We start from the raw sequence: 17937 nt of genomic DNA, 5'->3' as shown, positions 1-17937 counted from the left end.
ATGAAAGTGGCTAACAAAGCGTGGATAGAAAATGTATCTCAAGTCAGAGCCAGGCTGGCAGATTTTCAAAGGTAGAATGTTAACCAGACACAGTTTTGATGTTTTGTGACTATCAGGCATAACTTAGATAAGTATCTTTTACATGGTCAGCCCACATTTTTACCAGTTTAGTTCTCCATTTGTGGGTGTGATGCTCGTCATTCATTCATTCATTCACTCACTCACTCTCCAATATTTATTGAGAGGATTAGATGGATCTACGTGTTTTATGTGAGGAATAGGACTGACAGACAAAATACAGGACACCCAGTTTAGTTTGAATTTTGGATAAACAGATAACTTTTCAGTATTTTTGCTTTGTTTTGTTTTGTATTCTTGCTAAACCTGGCAACCCAGCTAGGAAATATGCTGGCTTCTGGGCATATACAAATAAATCATATCTGAATTCTGCCCTCGAACTTAAATCACTTTAATGTAAGTCACCCTGAGATGTACTATAACATGTTTCAGAGGTCAGTATTAAAGTGTCAACGTCAGCAGACTTCTCTGACACCAGATACAGATATAATGGGTCCCTCTTGGGAATTGCCCTGCATGAGTTTAAGACCTCTGACATGGTCACTGAAAGATTTTTCTTTCTTCCAGGAAGCAGACGAGATGAACAGGCTATAGGGTCATTGTTCTTAAGGCCAGGTGAGCCAAGGTTGCTGGATTCCTTCCTTCTGTAATACTCTTCTCTCATAAAAGTTGTTTTTGTGTAACAATCAGGTTAGCATGACTTTTCATAAACACATATCTTCCTACTGAATTGGGGAGAAATGTGTCTATTTAGTAAAAGTAAAATAAGTAAAGATAAATAAGTAAGAGAAGATCGTGAAGGGACGTCACCGCAGGTCTTTTATTTTGGCCTAGAGTAAAGAACAAAGAGCTGAAGCACATTCTCCCCCCACGGTCATCCAGCTACACCTGCAGGGGGTGGGCAACAAGCAATTTGTCCCTGCTGTCTGCCATCTTAGCCAAAGCGGCCTATCATGTCTATCCACTCCTGGACCCGAGGCTGCTGGAAAAGGCTGAAGCCCTGCAGGTGAGACCTGGCACTCTGATGAACTGGAATTAGGGAATGAGTGTGAAGTCCTCTAACCTGCCTCAGTCTCTCCATTTCTCTTTCACTGTGACCAAAGAGTTCAAATAGGATCTTGCCTGGGAGTGGGGAATGAAGGGGAGCAGAGGGAATAGCCCCAATTTAAAAGGACCTAAGACAAGTTAAGGTCGTAGACGAAAGCAGAAGGGGCCTTTGTATGTCTGAGAAAACGGACTGAAATTAGAAACTAAACCTCAGGAGCCCTGAGCATAATCCCTCAAGAGTGAGGCAATGTGACCCCAGCCATCAAAGTGAATACTGGACCCATATATGAAGTCACTGATGGTGCTGTAGCCATCCACTGAAACTGAACACAGTTGGCAGTGCCACTAGTTCATCTTCTAAACTTGATGTCTGCCATTTTCCTCCTCTCCTGCCCTGGCTCACTGCGGCGATGCTTCCTCTAAGCCACTGATACCGCTAAGCCACAGATGCTCATTAGAGACAGCCTTTATAGCACGTCAGCCAAATCAACCTACTTCAGCAGTCACCCCAAAGGTGAAAAACAGCTGGCCTCGGCCTGTGCTGTGCTGTAGTAACAATATTATAAATACTATATCAGTGATAATTGCCAACATGTATTAAGCACTTACTATGGGTAGCCACTATGCACAACACTTTATATAAATTTTCTTTACAGCCTGACCTTGTAAAGTCAGTACTATTCTCCCCATTCTATAGATGAAGAAACAGCCTTAGAGAAATTAAATTGTTCACTGCCACTGGTGAGAAGGAATTTGCATCGAGGCCTGTCTGACTCCAACCTTGTGCTGTCTTGTTTGCTCAATGCTTTTGGTAGTATCTCCCCAGAAACAGCCTCTGAGATAAGAATTTAAGTGCAAAAAAAAAAAATAAATAATAATAATAATAATAATAATAATAAATAATAAATAAATAAATAAATAAATAAATAAAAAGAATTTAAGTGCAAATAGCTTATTTGGGAGGTGATTTCAGGAACAGTGGAAAGGGAGTAGGAAAAGTAATATAATGAAGGAAAGAAAGCCAATAGACAGTGTGTTACCAGGCAGTTATCCCTAAAGTCCAGTTGTGCTGGAGGACTCTGGGAGACAGGGTGGAACACATGTAAGGATTATCCCAATCTGAGGGACGAGGAAGCTCTTTCTTCATCGTCGGCTACAGGCTGCTTCCTCACCCAGTTCTCCTCTGTCATTGAGGGCTGTTTCCAGGGGCATTAACTTACTTGCCTGGCTTAAGGCCTGAGCTCACTCCTTTTGCTGCAGAAAAAAAAAAATGCTCTCAGGTGGGAAGTCCTAGGTGTTTACAATAAGCAGCTTTTGAAGGCATTTGCATGGGGTACCACCAACAACTGCTGCAATACCTTACAGAGATTTCAGTAAAAAAAAATTTTTAGCATTTTAATAGCTATTGTTTCTCTCCTTGGGTTAGGCACAAGTCCGTAGGGGCAGCAGGGCAGTAAGTGACTGACAGTGTGTGTTAAAATCACACTTGACCCTCAAACCTGGCACATGGTCCCAAACCAATGGTTTCTTCCTTGTGATGAGATCATTCTAAGGGGGTTTTCTTGGTCCTTGATGCCAACAGACCCTTGTCAGATCCTTTCCATTAACCTTCCTATTATAACCAGAAATAACTGAATCCTAGCATGACCTCAGCCAAGCTGTCAAACTGAGACCCCTGTAACATATGGTTTATATTTCTCCTTAAAAAGAAAAACATTCAGGAAGCAATAAAATCAGGATTTTATAAAGAAAAAGAAGTGGGCTCTTTCCTTCCTAAATTAAGCTATTTTGATTAAAGTGAAGACTGCAGATACATTTAAAGCTTCAGTGGAAAATGCAAAGATTATGGCTCAATTCCATTTTCTCTGTGCTTCATGCCCTCTTTCCCCTTGACACTGTTTAATCAGACACCTCACCATCCCTAGTTAACCAACATCCAAGATCACCGGGGTCCTACAATAGAAAGAGCTGGACACTCACATGTGGAAAGTTGATTTTGAATTAGGTATGAATAGGATTCTTTTTTTTAATTTTTTTTTTTACGTTTATTTTTGAGACAGAGAGAGACAGAGCATGAACGGGGGAGGGGCAGACAGAGAGGGACACACAGAATCAGAAGCAGGCTCCAGGCTCTGAGCCATCAGCCCAGAGCCCGACGCGGGGCTCGAACTCACCGTCTGTGAGATCATGACCTGAGCTGAAGTCGGACACTCAACCGACCAAGCCACCCAGGCGCCCCTAGGATTCTTAACCTAAAATCCTTGGAGAGGCTCCTGAATGTTTCTGATAACTATATATATATATATATATATATATATATATATACACACATATATATATATGAAATGTGCACATTATATATATATATGAGTACTATAAATATATATATATATATATATATGAAATGTGCACATTAGCATTTTTCTGGGGAAAAAATACAAAGCTTTTAGCAAATTTTCAAAATTGTATATGATCAAAAAAGGTTAAGAACCTTTGGGTAACAAATAATTCCACAAGGCACTAAATGGCTTGAGGAAAAGCAACAGGGTAGTCTCAGATTTTTCTAAGCAGAACCAAGCCATACTTCCAACATGTAATTTATAATCCAGTCCACAGCTTCTTACTTTTTGATTCTTATATCCTGGCTAGAAATCATAACTGTGTTTTTAGATTTTCATGTATTTTGCAACTTTGCTTGTTTTCTATAAACTGAAATTGGGTTGACATGAACAGACACTTTCACACTTCAAAAGTGAGCCAGTTGGAAAAGCCATTGATCCAATGCTGTAAATTATAACACTGCCTAGACTAAGCAGAGTCACTAACCATGACACTAGAGGGACCTAAAGTTCCATAACAGGCTCAAAGGGCTGAGTCCTGAATAATCCTAATAACAGACCATCAAAATAGATAAAGCAAAACTGACAGAATGAAAGGAGAAATAAACAGCCATATAATAATAGTTGGAGACATGAATACCACCCTTTCAATAATGGATACAACAGCTAGACAGAAGATAAGGAAATACAGGACTTAAGTAACACAATAAACCAAGTAAATCTAACAGACATATATTGAACATTCCATCCAACAACGGCATACACATTCTTTTCAAATGCACATGGGACATTTTCTGAATAGACCAGATGTTAGACCACAAATTAGGTCTCAATAGATTTAAAAAGATAGATTATCATACAAAGTCTCTTCTCCAATTATAACAGGATGAAGTTAGATATCAAAAATAAAACTGAGAAGGTCACAAATTTGTGGAAATTAAACAACATACTCTTAACCAATGGATCAAAAAAGAAATCACAAGAGAAATTAGAAAGTACTTTGAGCTCAATGAAAAAAACAGAACATGGCAAAACTTACAGGATACAGTAAAAGTAGTGCTAAGGGAAAAATTTACAAATGCTTACATTAAAAAACAAGAAAGATCACAAATCAACTGCCTAACTTTACAACTTAAGGAGCCAAAAAAGAAAAACAAAAAAAACCCTGAACCTGAAGCTAGCTGAAGGTAAGAATAATGATTAAAGCAGAGATAGAGAACAGAAAAACATTAGAAAAAATCCATGAAACCAAAAGTTGATTTTTCAAAAGATCAACAAAATCGACAAAACTTTAGCTAGATGGACTAAGAAAAGAAGAGAAAAGACTGAAATTACTAAAATCAGAAATGAAGTAGTGACATTACTACTGATTCTACAGAAATAAATATAAGAGAGTACTTTGAACATATTGGATAACCTACACGAAATGGGACAAATTCCAGAAATCAAACCTACGAAGACTACCAATCGTGAAGAAATTGAAAATCTGAATAGACCTGTAATAAAGAGATTGAAGCTGCAATCAAAAATCTCCTGACAGGGGCGCCTGAGTGGCTCAGTTGGTCAAGCGGCCAACTTCAGCTCAGGTCATGATCTTGTGGTCTGTGAGTTCAAGCCCTGTGTCCAGCTCTGTGCTGACAGCTTGGAACATGGTGCCTGCTTCGGATTCTGTGTCTCCCTCTCTCTCTGCTCCTCCCCTGCTTGCTCTCTGTCTGTCTCTCTCTCAAAAATAATAAACATTAAAAATTATTTTTTTAATCTCCTAATAATGAAAAGTCCTGGACCTGAGGGCTTCTCTAGTGAATATTACCAAACACTTAAATAGGAATTAATATTAATCATTCTTAAGCTTTTCGAAAAACTGAAGAGGAGGGAACCCTTCAAAACACATTTCATAAAACCAGCATTATTCTCATATGAAAGCCAAAGACACTATAAGAAAACTACAGACCAATATCCCTTATGAATACTGATGTAAAAATCCTCAACAAAATACTTGCAAACTGATTTCATCACCATATTAAAAAAAGTATTATACACCATGATCAAGTGGGATTTATTCCTGGGATGCAAGGATGGCTCAACACATGAAAAATGATCAATATAATTTATCACATTAATAGAATGGAGGGGGAAAAACACATGATCATCTCAACTGATGCTGAAAAGCATTTGACAAAACTCAACATCCTTTTATGATAAATACATTCAACAAAATACAAGGAAACTACTTCAACATAATAAAAACCATATATGAAAACCTCACAGTGAACATCATATTTAATGGTAAGACTGAAAGATTTTCCTCTAAGATCAGGAACATGACAAGAATGCCCATTTTCACCACTTCTATTCAACATAGTACTGGAAGTTCAAGCCAGAGCAATTGAGCAAGAAAAAGAAATAAAACACATTCAAATTGGAAAGGAAGAAGTAAAATAATCTTTGTCCACAGAGTATGTGATCTTATATGTAGAACACCCTAAAGTTTCTACCAAAAAACTGTTAGAACTAATAAATGAATTCAATAAAGTAACAGAATACAAAGTCAACACACAAAAATTGGTTGCACTTATATACAACTAATGAACAGTCTGAAAAGGAAGTTAAGAACACAATTACATTTACAATAGTCTTCAAAAAAGAATAAAATATCCAGGAATTAACTTAATCAAGGAGGTAAAAGACTTGTACAATAAAAACTTTAAAATTATGCTCAAAGAAATTTAAAAAATGCAAACACATCCTATGTTCATGGATTGAAATACCTAATATTGTTAAGATGTCAGTATTACCCAAAGAGATTTACAGCTTAATCCCTATCATACTCCCAGTGACAGTTTTAGCAGAAATAAAAAAACTCTTTCTAAAACTCATATGGAATCTCAAGAGACCCTGAATAACCAATACAATTTTGAAGCAGAACAAAAAGCTGGAGGATTCACACTTCCTGATTTCAAACTTGTTACAAAAACTGTAATAAAAACAGTGTGGTACAGGGGTAATGGCAGATATACAGACCAATGAGTAGATAGTCCGGAAATAACCCCTTACATACATTGTCAAAAGACCATTCAATGAAAAACGCATAATTTTCTAAACAAAGGATGCCAGGAAAAGTGGATAGCTACGTGTAAGAATGAAGTTGGACCCTTAGCTGATACTGTACACAAAAATTAACTAAAACTAGATCAAAGACCTACAAATAAGACTTTAAACTATAGAAATCTTAGAAAAAACATAAGGCAAATTTCATGATATTGGCTTTGCCATGGATATCTTGGATATGACACTAAAGACACAGGCAACAAAAGAAAAATGGATGAATTGAAAACTTCATGAAAATAAAGTTTGCACATCAAAAGACAATATCAAGAGAGTAAAAAGGCAACCCACAGAATAAGAGAAAATGGGCAAAGGACTTGAACAGATATTTGTCCAAAGAAGATACATAAATAACCAATAATCACAAGAAAAGATGTTCAACATTACTAACCATTATGGAAATGCAAATCAAAATTACAATGAAATACCTCCTCACCCTCATTAGGGTGGCTACTACCAAAACCAAAAAATAAACAACAAAATAAATGGAAAACAAGTGGTGGGGAGAATGTGGAGAAATTAGAACCCTTATCACTGTTGGCGGGGATATAAAATGGTACAGCCATATAGAAAACAGTATAGCAGTTCCTCAAAAAGTTAAAAATAGAATTACCATATGATCCAGCAATTCTGAATATATACCCCCCCCAAAATTGAAAGCAGGGTCCAGCAGAGATATTGGTACACACATGTTCAGAGCAACAATATTTATGATAGCTAAAATATGGAAGCAACCCAAGTGTCCATCAACAGATAACTAAACAAAATGCGTTATATACGCACAATGAAATATTATTTAGCCTTAAAAAGGAACGGAATTTTGATATATGCTATAACATGGACAAACTTTTAAAGATAAGTGAAATAGGGGCGCCTGGGTTGCTCAGTCGGTTAAGCGTCGGACTTCGGCTCAGGTCATGATCTCGCGGTTCGTGAGTTCAAGCCCCACGTCGGGCCCTGTGCTGACAGCTCAGAACCTGGGGCCTGTTTCCGATTCTGTGTCTCCCTCTCTCTCTCTGACCCTCCCCCGTTCATGCTCTGTCTCTCTCTGTCTCAAAAATAAATAAACGTTAAAAAAAAAAATTAAAAAAAAAAAGATAAGTGAAATAAGCCAGTTACAAAAGGATCAATACTGTATAATCTTGTTCGTATGAGGTACTTAGTCAAAATCATAGAGACAGAAAGTACAATGGTGGTTTCCAGGGGCTTTTGGGGAGAGTAGAATGGGGTGTTGTTTAATGCATATAGAATTTCACTTTCACAAGATGAAAAAAGTTCTGGAGATGATGGTGGTGATGGTTGTACAATATTATAAATGTATTTAGTACCACTGAATTGTGCGCTTAAAGATGGTTAAGATGGTATATTTTATTATTTGTGTATTTTGCCACAATAAAAAAACATTTGAGAAAATAAAAACAAAAAACCCTGGAAGCGATTACCTCAAAAATTTAAAAAGGGAGAAAAAAAGAAAAACTCAAAAAAACACAAACAAAAAGGAGGGGAGAAGCATAAAATTCCAAACAGTAGAAAAATGGTACACCAGGCAGCCATTTTGTAATTGTAAATTACTGAGAAGCGATGTTGATGAGATATTAAAACACTCACAGTAATATGCATCATATCCTATTGTTGTAATATATTTATACATATATACACAGTTGGGAAAAGTCTAGAAGGGAATGTACCAAACTGCTAAGAGTGGTACTCTTTGGGATTATGGGTGATTTTGTATTTCTTATCTATATTTTCTAAAATAAGCATGTATTAAGAAAAATCCATGTAAGCTTCTAAAAAAAATCAAGTCAGCTTAAGGAAAAAACCCTGTAATCTCAAGTAAATATGTTAAACACTTATAGAAGGATGAAGACGGGAGAGGTTTTCAGGTCTAATTCAATACAAAGCTAAATTTATTAAATACCCAGTTTCCCCAAATCAGTATGATTTTAGTTTCTGAGTTTTTATTTTAATTGTAATTAGGATTTTCAAAATCTAGCCCTTCTTATTAAAAAATGTAATTAGTTGGCTTATTTAATTTCTTCTCATATGATTTAAAACATTAACCCCAAACTCAGTGTCTTAAACACCAAAAACTAATTTCCATTAAAAATCGTGAAGCATGCTAATGTAAGAATACGGAGTCATTCTTCATTAACAGTAATTACCTCGACTGAAGAGCAAACAACTATGCATGGAAGTAAAACAAAATCCCAACTAATGAGCACCATTCTGAGATCAAGGGCCACAGTGAATAATTCTGAAATTGCAATCAGAATTACACAAAGCTAACCAGACCAAGGATTGACTTTTATTGACTATCAAAACCAAAATCATTCAAAATGGCACACAAAACACCGAGCCGAGCCAATTCTTTTTGAAACGGGTTGGTCCTCTCCCTCAGTCCCTTCCTCTGGCCCTTGAGAGTCCTTGTCGCCTCTTCCCTCAGCTCATTCAGGGTAGCGGTTCTTCAGAAGTTCTTTCAAGTGTTCAGGAGCCCGGCTCCTTTCGGCCCCGCCCCTCCCGGCTGACCCCCGCCCCCTCCTGCCAACCTCGCCCCCACTACCCCGGACCCTCCCCGCCCCGCCCCCCCCCCCCCCCCAACCCCGGCCTGCGGCGTTCTGTGGACTTCTCCCACTTTCTCTGCCAGTGTGTGACGAGCAAGGCGCCGGGAGGGGTCTATTGCGCAAACTCAGGGTGCTGCGCTGGGAGTACTGGAGACGACCCGGCAGCACTCACGAGACTATGCGGCGCGACATTCGGCGGGCTCCTTCCCGGAAGCGGAAGCTCGGGGGGCGGGCCAAGGGGATCCGGGAGTCCACGGCGGTTAATTTCTTTTATCGTTTGGCTTTGCTTCCCTCCGTCTGGGCTTTTCTGAGGCTGCGAGAGATGGTCAGGTCCGGATCTCGATCGGGCCAGGTGAGGGCTGCGGACCTGAGGCGTCCACTATGGGGTTTAGAGGGACTGAGGGGGCAAGGGCCAGGAGAAGTGCAAAACTCTGAAAAAAATAAAAGCAAAGACAATGTGGCGGCGTTAAAAATGCTGGGAGAGGGGAGTTGGGGGGACACCCAATGTTAACATCCTAACACAGCCGCACTGTCCATAGATGTATGTTCTGTTTTAATTGTAGTCTTCCAGAGCGTTGGCTTTGGTGTAGGGCGCCGGTTCGAGGCCAGCCTCCGTCCTGGGTAGGGTGACTTAACCTCTCCAACGCTCAGTATATTGTTGCATCAAATACAGTTCCTTGGCTTTTCCACCAAGTGTTGCTATTAGCTGGTCTTCCGTCACAATTACTGGTATTTTACAACTACTTGTAAAAACTAAAGTCTCCCAGTTAGTGCCCCCACCGACAGCCTTACCCTTTCCAAAAGCACCCCCTCGTTGTCACTAAATGATTTATTTTCTGCTTTAAAATCTACACGAATCCTCTTTCAGGGTAAAATCTCAGTTATTTGGCCTGTCAACACAGCTATTTTTTGATTCCCCTAGTGCATTCCTTACCAGACCCGCCCCCACTCCAAGTGTATCCAGCACTGTTCACTGATATGTTCTTCAGTGTCCTGGATGCCCCATGCCCTCTCATGCTTCCATGTCTTTGCACTTTCCTTTCTGTACTGCCTGGAATGCACCTCTGTTCCTGGTACCTCCACTTTCTATCTTTTCCCTCAGCTCAGGAGCCACTCAAGAGCCTTCCCTACCCCTCTCACTTTCCCATTGTTTGGGTGCTCCTTGCTTCCCCCTTTTGTGCTTTGTGCTGACCATTATTAAACTGCTTTTCATACTAGGGACCTTCCTAATCTATATACCTCCCTTACTGCACAATTTATCTCTATATCCTCAAGGCCTGGGATAGCACATAGCATATAGTAGATTTCTAGGTAATGAATCAACTATTTCTCACACAGACTCACTACCTGGAGTGATCTTATCCTCTTTAATATATCCCCGTCTCTCATTCTCTCACTTGATATCAACTCACCTATGATACTGTCTTCCCCATTAATATTAATCTTAATGCTTTTTAAAAAAATACCTGGCTCAGACTTTCTTCATGAGTACTTCCTGAGCATCCTCACCCTTATAGATCTTTCTCTTACATTGAATGAACTCAGAATATGTGCAGTCAGCAAGGGGAAAACGTGGTTTTTGTAATCATGGTCACCTTCAAGATTCACATTCCAATTCTGCCATTACTATGGTAGTGATATTAAGCAAAGTGCTTTCTACTTCTCTGAGCCTCCTTTCCCTTAGCCATAAAGTAGTTGTAAATAGGTGTAAAATCCTGCCTCAAAGAATTGGGGAGAATTACATGAGAGAACCTGGTAAAACATCTATCTCACTCTTGGCATAAATGTGCAACAAAATTTGGTCCCCTTAAAAACAGTTTACGACCATCTTAATGGTAAGAATAGCTAACACTGGGGTGCCTGGGTGGCTCAGTCGTTAAGTGTCCGACTTTGGCTCAGGTCATGAACTCGTGGTCTGTGAGTTCAAGCCCCACATCGGCTCTGTGCTGACAACTGAGTCTGGAGACTGCTTCGAATTCTGTGTGTGTCTCTCTCTCTGCCCCTCCCCTGCTCATGCTGTATCTCTCTCTGTCTCTCAAAAGTAAATAAACGTAAAAAAAAAAAAAAAGAAAAATGGGGCGCCTGGGTGGCTCAGTCGGTTGGGCCTCTGACTTCAGCTTAGGTCATGATCTCTCAGTCTGTGGGTTCAAGCCCCGCATCGGGCCCTATGCTGACCACTCAGAGCCTGGAGCCTGCTTCAGATTCTGTGTCTCCCTCTCTCTGTCCCTCCCATGCTCACACCTCTGTCTCTCTCATTCTTTCTCTCAAAAGTAAATAAACATTTTAAAAAATTAAAAAAAAAAAAAGAATAGCTAACACTGAGGTAGCACTTGTGTGGTAGATGTTACTCTTAAGTGTTTTTCCACAGTACTTCTAATTCATTTAATATTCATAATAGCCTTATGAAGTAGATACTATTATCATCTCCATATAGATGAGGAAATTGAGGGATGAAGACTTCGAATAATTTTCCTACAGTTACAAAACTGGTTAGCAGTGGAGCAGGATTCAGACCCACATAGTTGGTCCCAGAGTCCCTTCTTTTAAACATTATACTATAATTAGATGTATGACTTTGAACAAGCCTCCTTTCTGTAATTTAGGTTCCTAGCTCACAGAAATGATAAATCATAGGGTGTGGATTAAATTATTCTACAAATGTAATCTTACTTTGCACCTGTTAGTAGGAGATACAACTTGTAAGAAATGCATATATTTTTCTCAAATAGCAAAGAAAAAAAGTTTAATGATAATACCCAGTAGAAGTAAATGTGAGATAAAGAAAAATTATGGTCTCATGCATTGTGGTTTGGGGCACTCCTTTTTGAGAGTGTTTTTGTAAATTGTATCAAGAGTTATTAAATGAATTATAGCCTTTCACCAAATAAATAAGCTTTTAATCCTGAGTATGAAAACGCTTTTTTCTGTACATGGAAATGTTTACTTCAGGCTTGTTTTTCAATTGTGAAAAATAGAAGCAAACCAAGGATGTGTTACATTACTTCCACTCAAGAAAATATTATACAACCATTAAAAAATTTTGTGAAGTTATGTTAATATGGAAAAATATTTAAAAATAAAATCATAAGATTTACTTTTTTGCAACTAGCTAGTCATTATGACTAAGAAAATCCATATGGGAAAAGATTGGAAGACCCAGTAGCAAAATCTAGTGTCTAGATCTGGTTTCTAAATATCATTTGCTAAAAGGAACCATGACTTCTAGGAGGAATGGTCAACTCCACAGCTGGAACAGGAAAATTATAAGATGAGCCTGGATACATCAAAATAAAAAGCATCTGCAGAGTAAAGGAAACGACAGAGTGAAAAGGCAACTTATGGAATGGGAAAAAAGATTTGTAAACCCTCTGCCTACTAAAGGGTTAACACCTAAAATATATAAGGAACTCCTACAACCTAATAGCAAAAAACCAAAGGGCCTGAATAGACATTTCTCCAAAGAAGATACATAAAAGGCACATGAAAAAGCACATGAAAAGGTGCTCAACGTTACTAGTCATTAGGGAAATGCAAATCAAAACCATGGTGAGATAACACCTTACACCTCTTTAGATGGCTAGTCTCATGGGTGAGAATGTGGAGAAATTGGAATACTTGTACACTTTTTGCAGAAATGAAAAATGGTGCAGCTGCTATGGAAAACAGTATGACGGTTCCTCAAAAAATAAAAAATAGAGCTCTTGTATGGTCCAGAAGTTCTACTCCAGATTTTTTTCCCAAAAGAATTGAAAACATGATCTCAAAGAGATATTTGCACTTCTCTGTTCATTGCAGCATTATTCACATTATTAGTCAAGATGTGGAAACAATCTAAATGTCTATTGATAGTTAAATGGGTAAAGAAAATATGCTATATACACACAATAGAATATTTTTCAGCCTTAAAAAAAAAATCCTGCCATGTGCAACATGGATGAACCTTGAGGATATTATGCTAAGTGAAATAAGCCAGTCAAAAGGACAGACAGTGCATTATTCCACTTCCATAAGGGACCTAAGATAGTCACACTCAGAAGCAGAGAGCGGAATGGTAGATGCCAGGGGCTGGTCTGGAGGGAGGGGGAATCGGGGAGTTGCTATCCACTAGGTATAAAGTTTCAGTTATACAAGATAAATAAGTTCTAGAGATCTGCTGTACAATATCATACAAGTAATCACCTGTATAGTATTGTGCACTTAAAAATTTAAGAAAGTAGATTTTGTGTTATGTATTCTTACTACAATGAAAACAACAACAAAAGATGAGCCCAGAGCACCTTGTTGCATAAAGTAAGGAATTGCTCAAAAAATAATGGGGCCATGTTAAAATGATACAGGAGCTAGTTTTAAGAGACTACCACTGATAGAATCTGGGACAATTGGAGCATCAAAGTATTTTAAATAATGATGATGATGGATCATAACCCATGGCATAACAGGAATCACTGATCCATACTAACAAACAACAAAGGAAAAGTGCTTACCTACAGTTGAATGCCGACTGATAACTATAGAAGGAAGATGGAAGTTACACAAATCACCATTTCACAAACAGTTGGGATTAAGGCAATCATCAAGGGATGCTACAACTACTGGGTGAATCTGATGAATAGAAGTCTGCATAATCTCAAAGTATCTCCCCATTAATTACTTAATACAATGTTGAAAATACTAACCTTAATACTAACAGTGAAAAACCTGGCAGATGCCATCTTAAATGATCAAAGTTTACATTACCAGTAATGGGACAAACTGGTACCATATGCCTACTTACATTAAGAAGGACAAAATTTCCCTTTTGTGGTATTCCTGCCAAAAATGCACAACCTGAATCTAATCATGGGGGAACATCAGACAAGTCTAAATGTCAAGAGGGACATTCTACAATGTAAGTGGCTTGTACTCTTTAAATATATGAAGGTTATGGAAGACAATGAGCGATAATCCAAGGAACTGTTCCAGATTAAAGGAGACTAATGAGGTATGACAATTAAATGCAACATATGATCCTGCATTGGGTATGGACCAGAATATTTTTTTTAATAAAGGACATTATTGGAATAATTGGCAAAATGTGAATAAAATCTGTAGTTTATAATACAGTGTCAATATTAATTTCCTGATTTTGATAATTATATCATAGTTATATAAGTGACCTCGTTCTTAGAAAATATTTAGGAGTAAATATTTACTATAAAGGGGTATCATATCTGTATCTTAGCCTGAAATAGTTCAGGAAAACCACTAATACTTAGTATTTCTCTATGTTTTTATTGTATATATTTTGTTTTTGCATATATTTTGAGAGAACATGGCAGATGTAGTAAAATGTCAACAGTTGGGGAATCTGGGTAAAGTGTATATAGAAATTCTTTGTACTGTTATTTCAGAATGAAAATTACAAAAGAGAGTTTTGATGAAAATGTGCCAATATGATAGTTACTTTTTTAGGGTGCTTTTATCCTGGGTAATTTTCATTACCTGACTTTCTGTTATATAAGCTCATGCATGTTTTTTGGAGAAAGATCACGTGTAATCTTACAATTATGCCATACATTTACCTCTGTATACTTTTTGTTTTTAATTTTGAAAGATAATAATTGCAGTAGCTGTTTTTGGACTTGGTCCAGTGTATTGAAATACCATGGTTTGGAATTTTATTACGGTTTTGGCCAGGACACCAACATATGTATATATAAAAGGGAAGGACCCTGAAGGTGTCATGCAGGGACCAGTGGAGCAGTACTACGTAGGATCTTATTTCCTATAAGGTTGGTTCTCTTTACTGGCTTCATGACTCTATCATATCCCAAGTTATCTCAAGAAGAAATATAACTCCATTAACCCAATTTTTAAAATGTATTCTCAGTAGCATATAACTCCAGATTAGTTTAATAGTTACTGCTCAAAGCTATCTTGGGATGAAATATGTCAACATGTAAAGAAAAACCATAAATGTTAACTGCCAACAGTGACTACTTGTGAAGGGTGAAATGAGGGAGTGAGTAGGGAATTTAACTCATGTCTTTAAAAAAATTTTTTTTAACATTTATTCGATTTTGAGAAATAGAGCGTGAGTGGGGGAGGAGCAGAGAGAGGGGGAGAGACAGAATCTGAAGCAGCCTCCAGGCTCTGAGCTGTCAGTACAGAGCCCAATGCAGGGTTTGAATCCACTGACCATGAGATTATGACCTGAGCTGAAGTTGGACGCTCAACCGACTGAGCCACCCAGGCACCCCATTATGTCTTTTAAAAATTGTATTTTAATTAAAAAATTTTTGAATGTTTATTTTTGAGAGAGAGAGCGCGCGTGCAAGCTAGGGAATGGCAGAGAGAGGGAGACACAAAATTCGAAGCAGTCTCCGGGCTCTGAGCTGTCAGCACAGAGCCCAACTTGTGGCTCAGATTCATGACTGTGAAATCATGACCTGAACTGAAGTCAGATGCTTAACCGGCTGAGCCACCTAGGCACCCCTAAAAATTACATTTTAAATAGAGATTATATTTATTGATATAAGTTATTAAGATATAAAGAGGCATACCTTGGAAAATCTCCCTTGCTCTGTCCTCTAGATTCTCAGTTTCCCTCCCCAGAGGCAAACACAACGAACTGTTTGTTGCCTAACTTTCAAGATAACATGGATGCATGTAAAAGCAAGTGCGTTTTTTTTCTTCTACACAAAAATTAGCCCACTTATTTTACTTTTAAAATAAAATTGTTTTTTCAAAAACAATATTGTTATATGAGTTTGAAAAGAAAAAGTGAGGGAATGAGCTGTAGGTAAAGAAGAATGGTAGAGTTTCCATGGGCTGGTCTTGTCAGGCATTCTAAATAATGTGGATAACTCTTGTTTAACACACTGTTGGAAGTTCTAGCCTCAGTAGTCAAACAACAAAATGAAATAAAAGGCATCCACATTGGCAAAGAAGAAGTTAAACTTTCACTTTTCACAGATGACATGATACTTTACATGGAAAACCTGAAAGACCACCAAAAAGCTGCTAGAGCTGATACATGAATTCAGCAAAGTTGCAGGATACAAAATCAATGTACAGAAATTGGTTGCACTTCTGTACACCAATAAAGAAGGAACAGAAAGAGAAATCAAGAAATGGATCCCATTTACAATTGCCCCAAGAACCATAAAATACGTAGGAATAAGCCTAATCAAATATGTAAAAGATATGTATGCTGAAAACTATAGAAAACTTATGAAGGAAATTGAAGAAGACACAAAGAAATGGAAAAACATTCCATGCTCATGGGTTGGAAGAATAATTATTGTTAAAATGTCAATACTACCCAAAGCAAATCTACACATTTAATGCAATCCCAATCAAAATTGTGCCAGCATTTTTCTCAAAGCTAGAACAAACAATCCTAAAATTTGTATGGAACCACAAAAGACCCTGAATAGCCAAAATAATGTTGAGAAAGAAAACCAAAGTGGAAGGCATCACAATCCCAGACTTTAGCCTCTACTACAAAGCTGTAATCATCAAGACTGTATGGTATTGGCACCATACACCAATGGACACATACACCAATGGAATAGAATAGAGAACCCAGGGTTGGACCCACAAATGTATGGCCAACTAATTTTTGACAAAGCAGGAAAGAGTATTCAATGGAAAAAAGTCTTTTTAGCAAATGGTGCTGGGAGAACTGGACAGCAACATACAGAAGAATGAAACTAGACCACTTTCTTACACCATACACAAAAATGAACTCAAAATGCATGAAAAACCTAAGTCCCTTGTTGGGACCTCATCAAGATAAAAAGCTTCTGCACTGCAGAGGAAACAACAAAACTAAAAGGTAACCAACAGAATGAGAAAAGATATTTGCGAATGACAAATCGGATAAAGGGTTAGTATCCAAAATCTATATGGAACTTACCAAACTCAACACCCAAAAAACAAATAACCCAATGAAGAAATGGGCAGAAGACATGAATAGACACTTTTCTGAAGAAGACATCCAGATGACCAATAGACACATGAAAAGATGCTCAGTGTCACTCATCATCAGGGAAATACAAATCAACACCACACTGAGATACCAGCTCACACTGGTCAGAGTGGCTAAAATGAACAACTCAGGAGACTACAGATGCTGGCGGGAATGTGGAGAAATGGAAACCCTCTTGCACTGTTGGTGAGAATGCAAACTGGTGCAGCCGCTCTGGAAAACAGTGTGGAGGCTCTTCAAAAAATTAAAAATAGAACTACCCTACAACCCAGCAATAACACTACTAGGAATTTATCCAAAGATACAGGAATGCTGATGCATAGGGACACATGTACCGCAATGTTTATAGCAGTGCTTTTCAATAATAGCCAAATTATGGAAAGAGCCTAAATGTCCATCAACTGATGAATGGATAAAGAAGATGTGGTTTATGTATACAATGGGATACTACCTGGCAATGAGAAAGAATGAAATCCTGCCATTTGTAGCAATGTGGATGGAACTGGAGGGTATTATGCTAAGTGAAATAAGTCAGAGAGAGACAGATATAATGTTTTCACTCATAGGTGCAACTTGAGAAACTTAACTGAAGACCATGGGGGAAGGGAAGGGGAAAAAATAGTTATAAACAGGGAGGGAGGCAAACATAAGAGACTCTTAAATACAGAGAACAAACTGAAGGTTGATGCGGGGGTGGGGGTGGGAGAGAGGGGAAAATGGGTGATGGGCATTGAGGAGGACACTTGTTGGGATGAGCACTGGGTATTGTATATAAGCAATGAATCACGGGAATCTACCCCCAAAACCAAGAGCACACTGTATACTCTGTATG

General features: G+C 38.1%; 1 protein-coding gene across 2 annotated transcripts in view; it reads left to right on the top strand.

Moving 5' to 3' along the window:
• Positions 1 to 9406: 9406 nt before the first annotated feature.
• CCDC14 (coiled-coil domain containing 14) overlaps positions 9407 to 17937 on the top strand; it is a 56129-nt gene continuing 47598 nt past the window's right edge. For both annotated transcript variants that reach the window (XM_007098296.2, XM_007098295.2), the window contains exon 1: positions 9407 to 9485. In XM_007098296.2, coding sequence (XP_007098358.2) covers positions 9456 to 9485 — 30 coding nt within the window. In that variant the 5' untranslated portion in view covers positions 9407 to 9455. The remainder of the gene's footprint in view (positions 9486 to 17937) is intronic.

This window comes from Panthera tigris, chromosome C2, assembly GCF_018350195.1.
Source record: "Panthera tigris isolate Pti1 chromosome C2, P.tigris_Pti1_mat1.1, whole genome shotgun sequence".
In the NCBI taxonomy this organism is placed as follows: domain Eukaryota; kingdom Metazoa; phylum Chordata; class Mammalia; order Carnivora; family Felidae; genus Panthera; species Panthera tigris.
The sequence above is the reverse complement of the archived record's forward strand: the minus strand, read 5'-3'. Positions and strand labels throughout refer to the sequence as shown.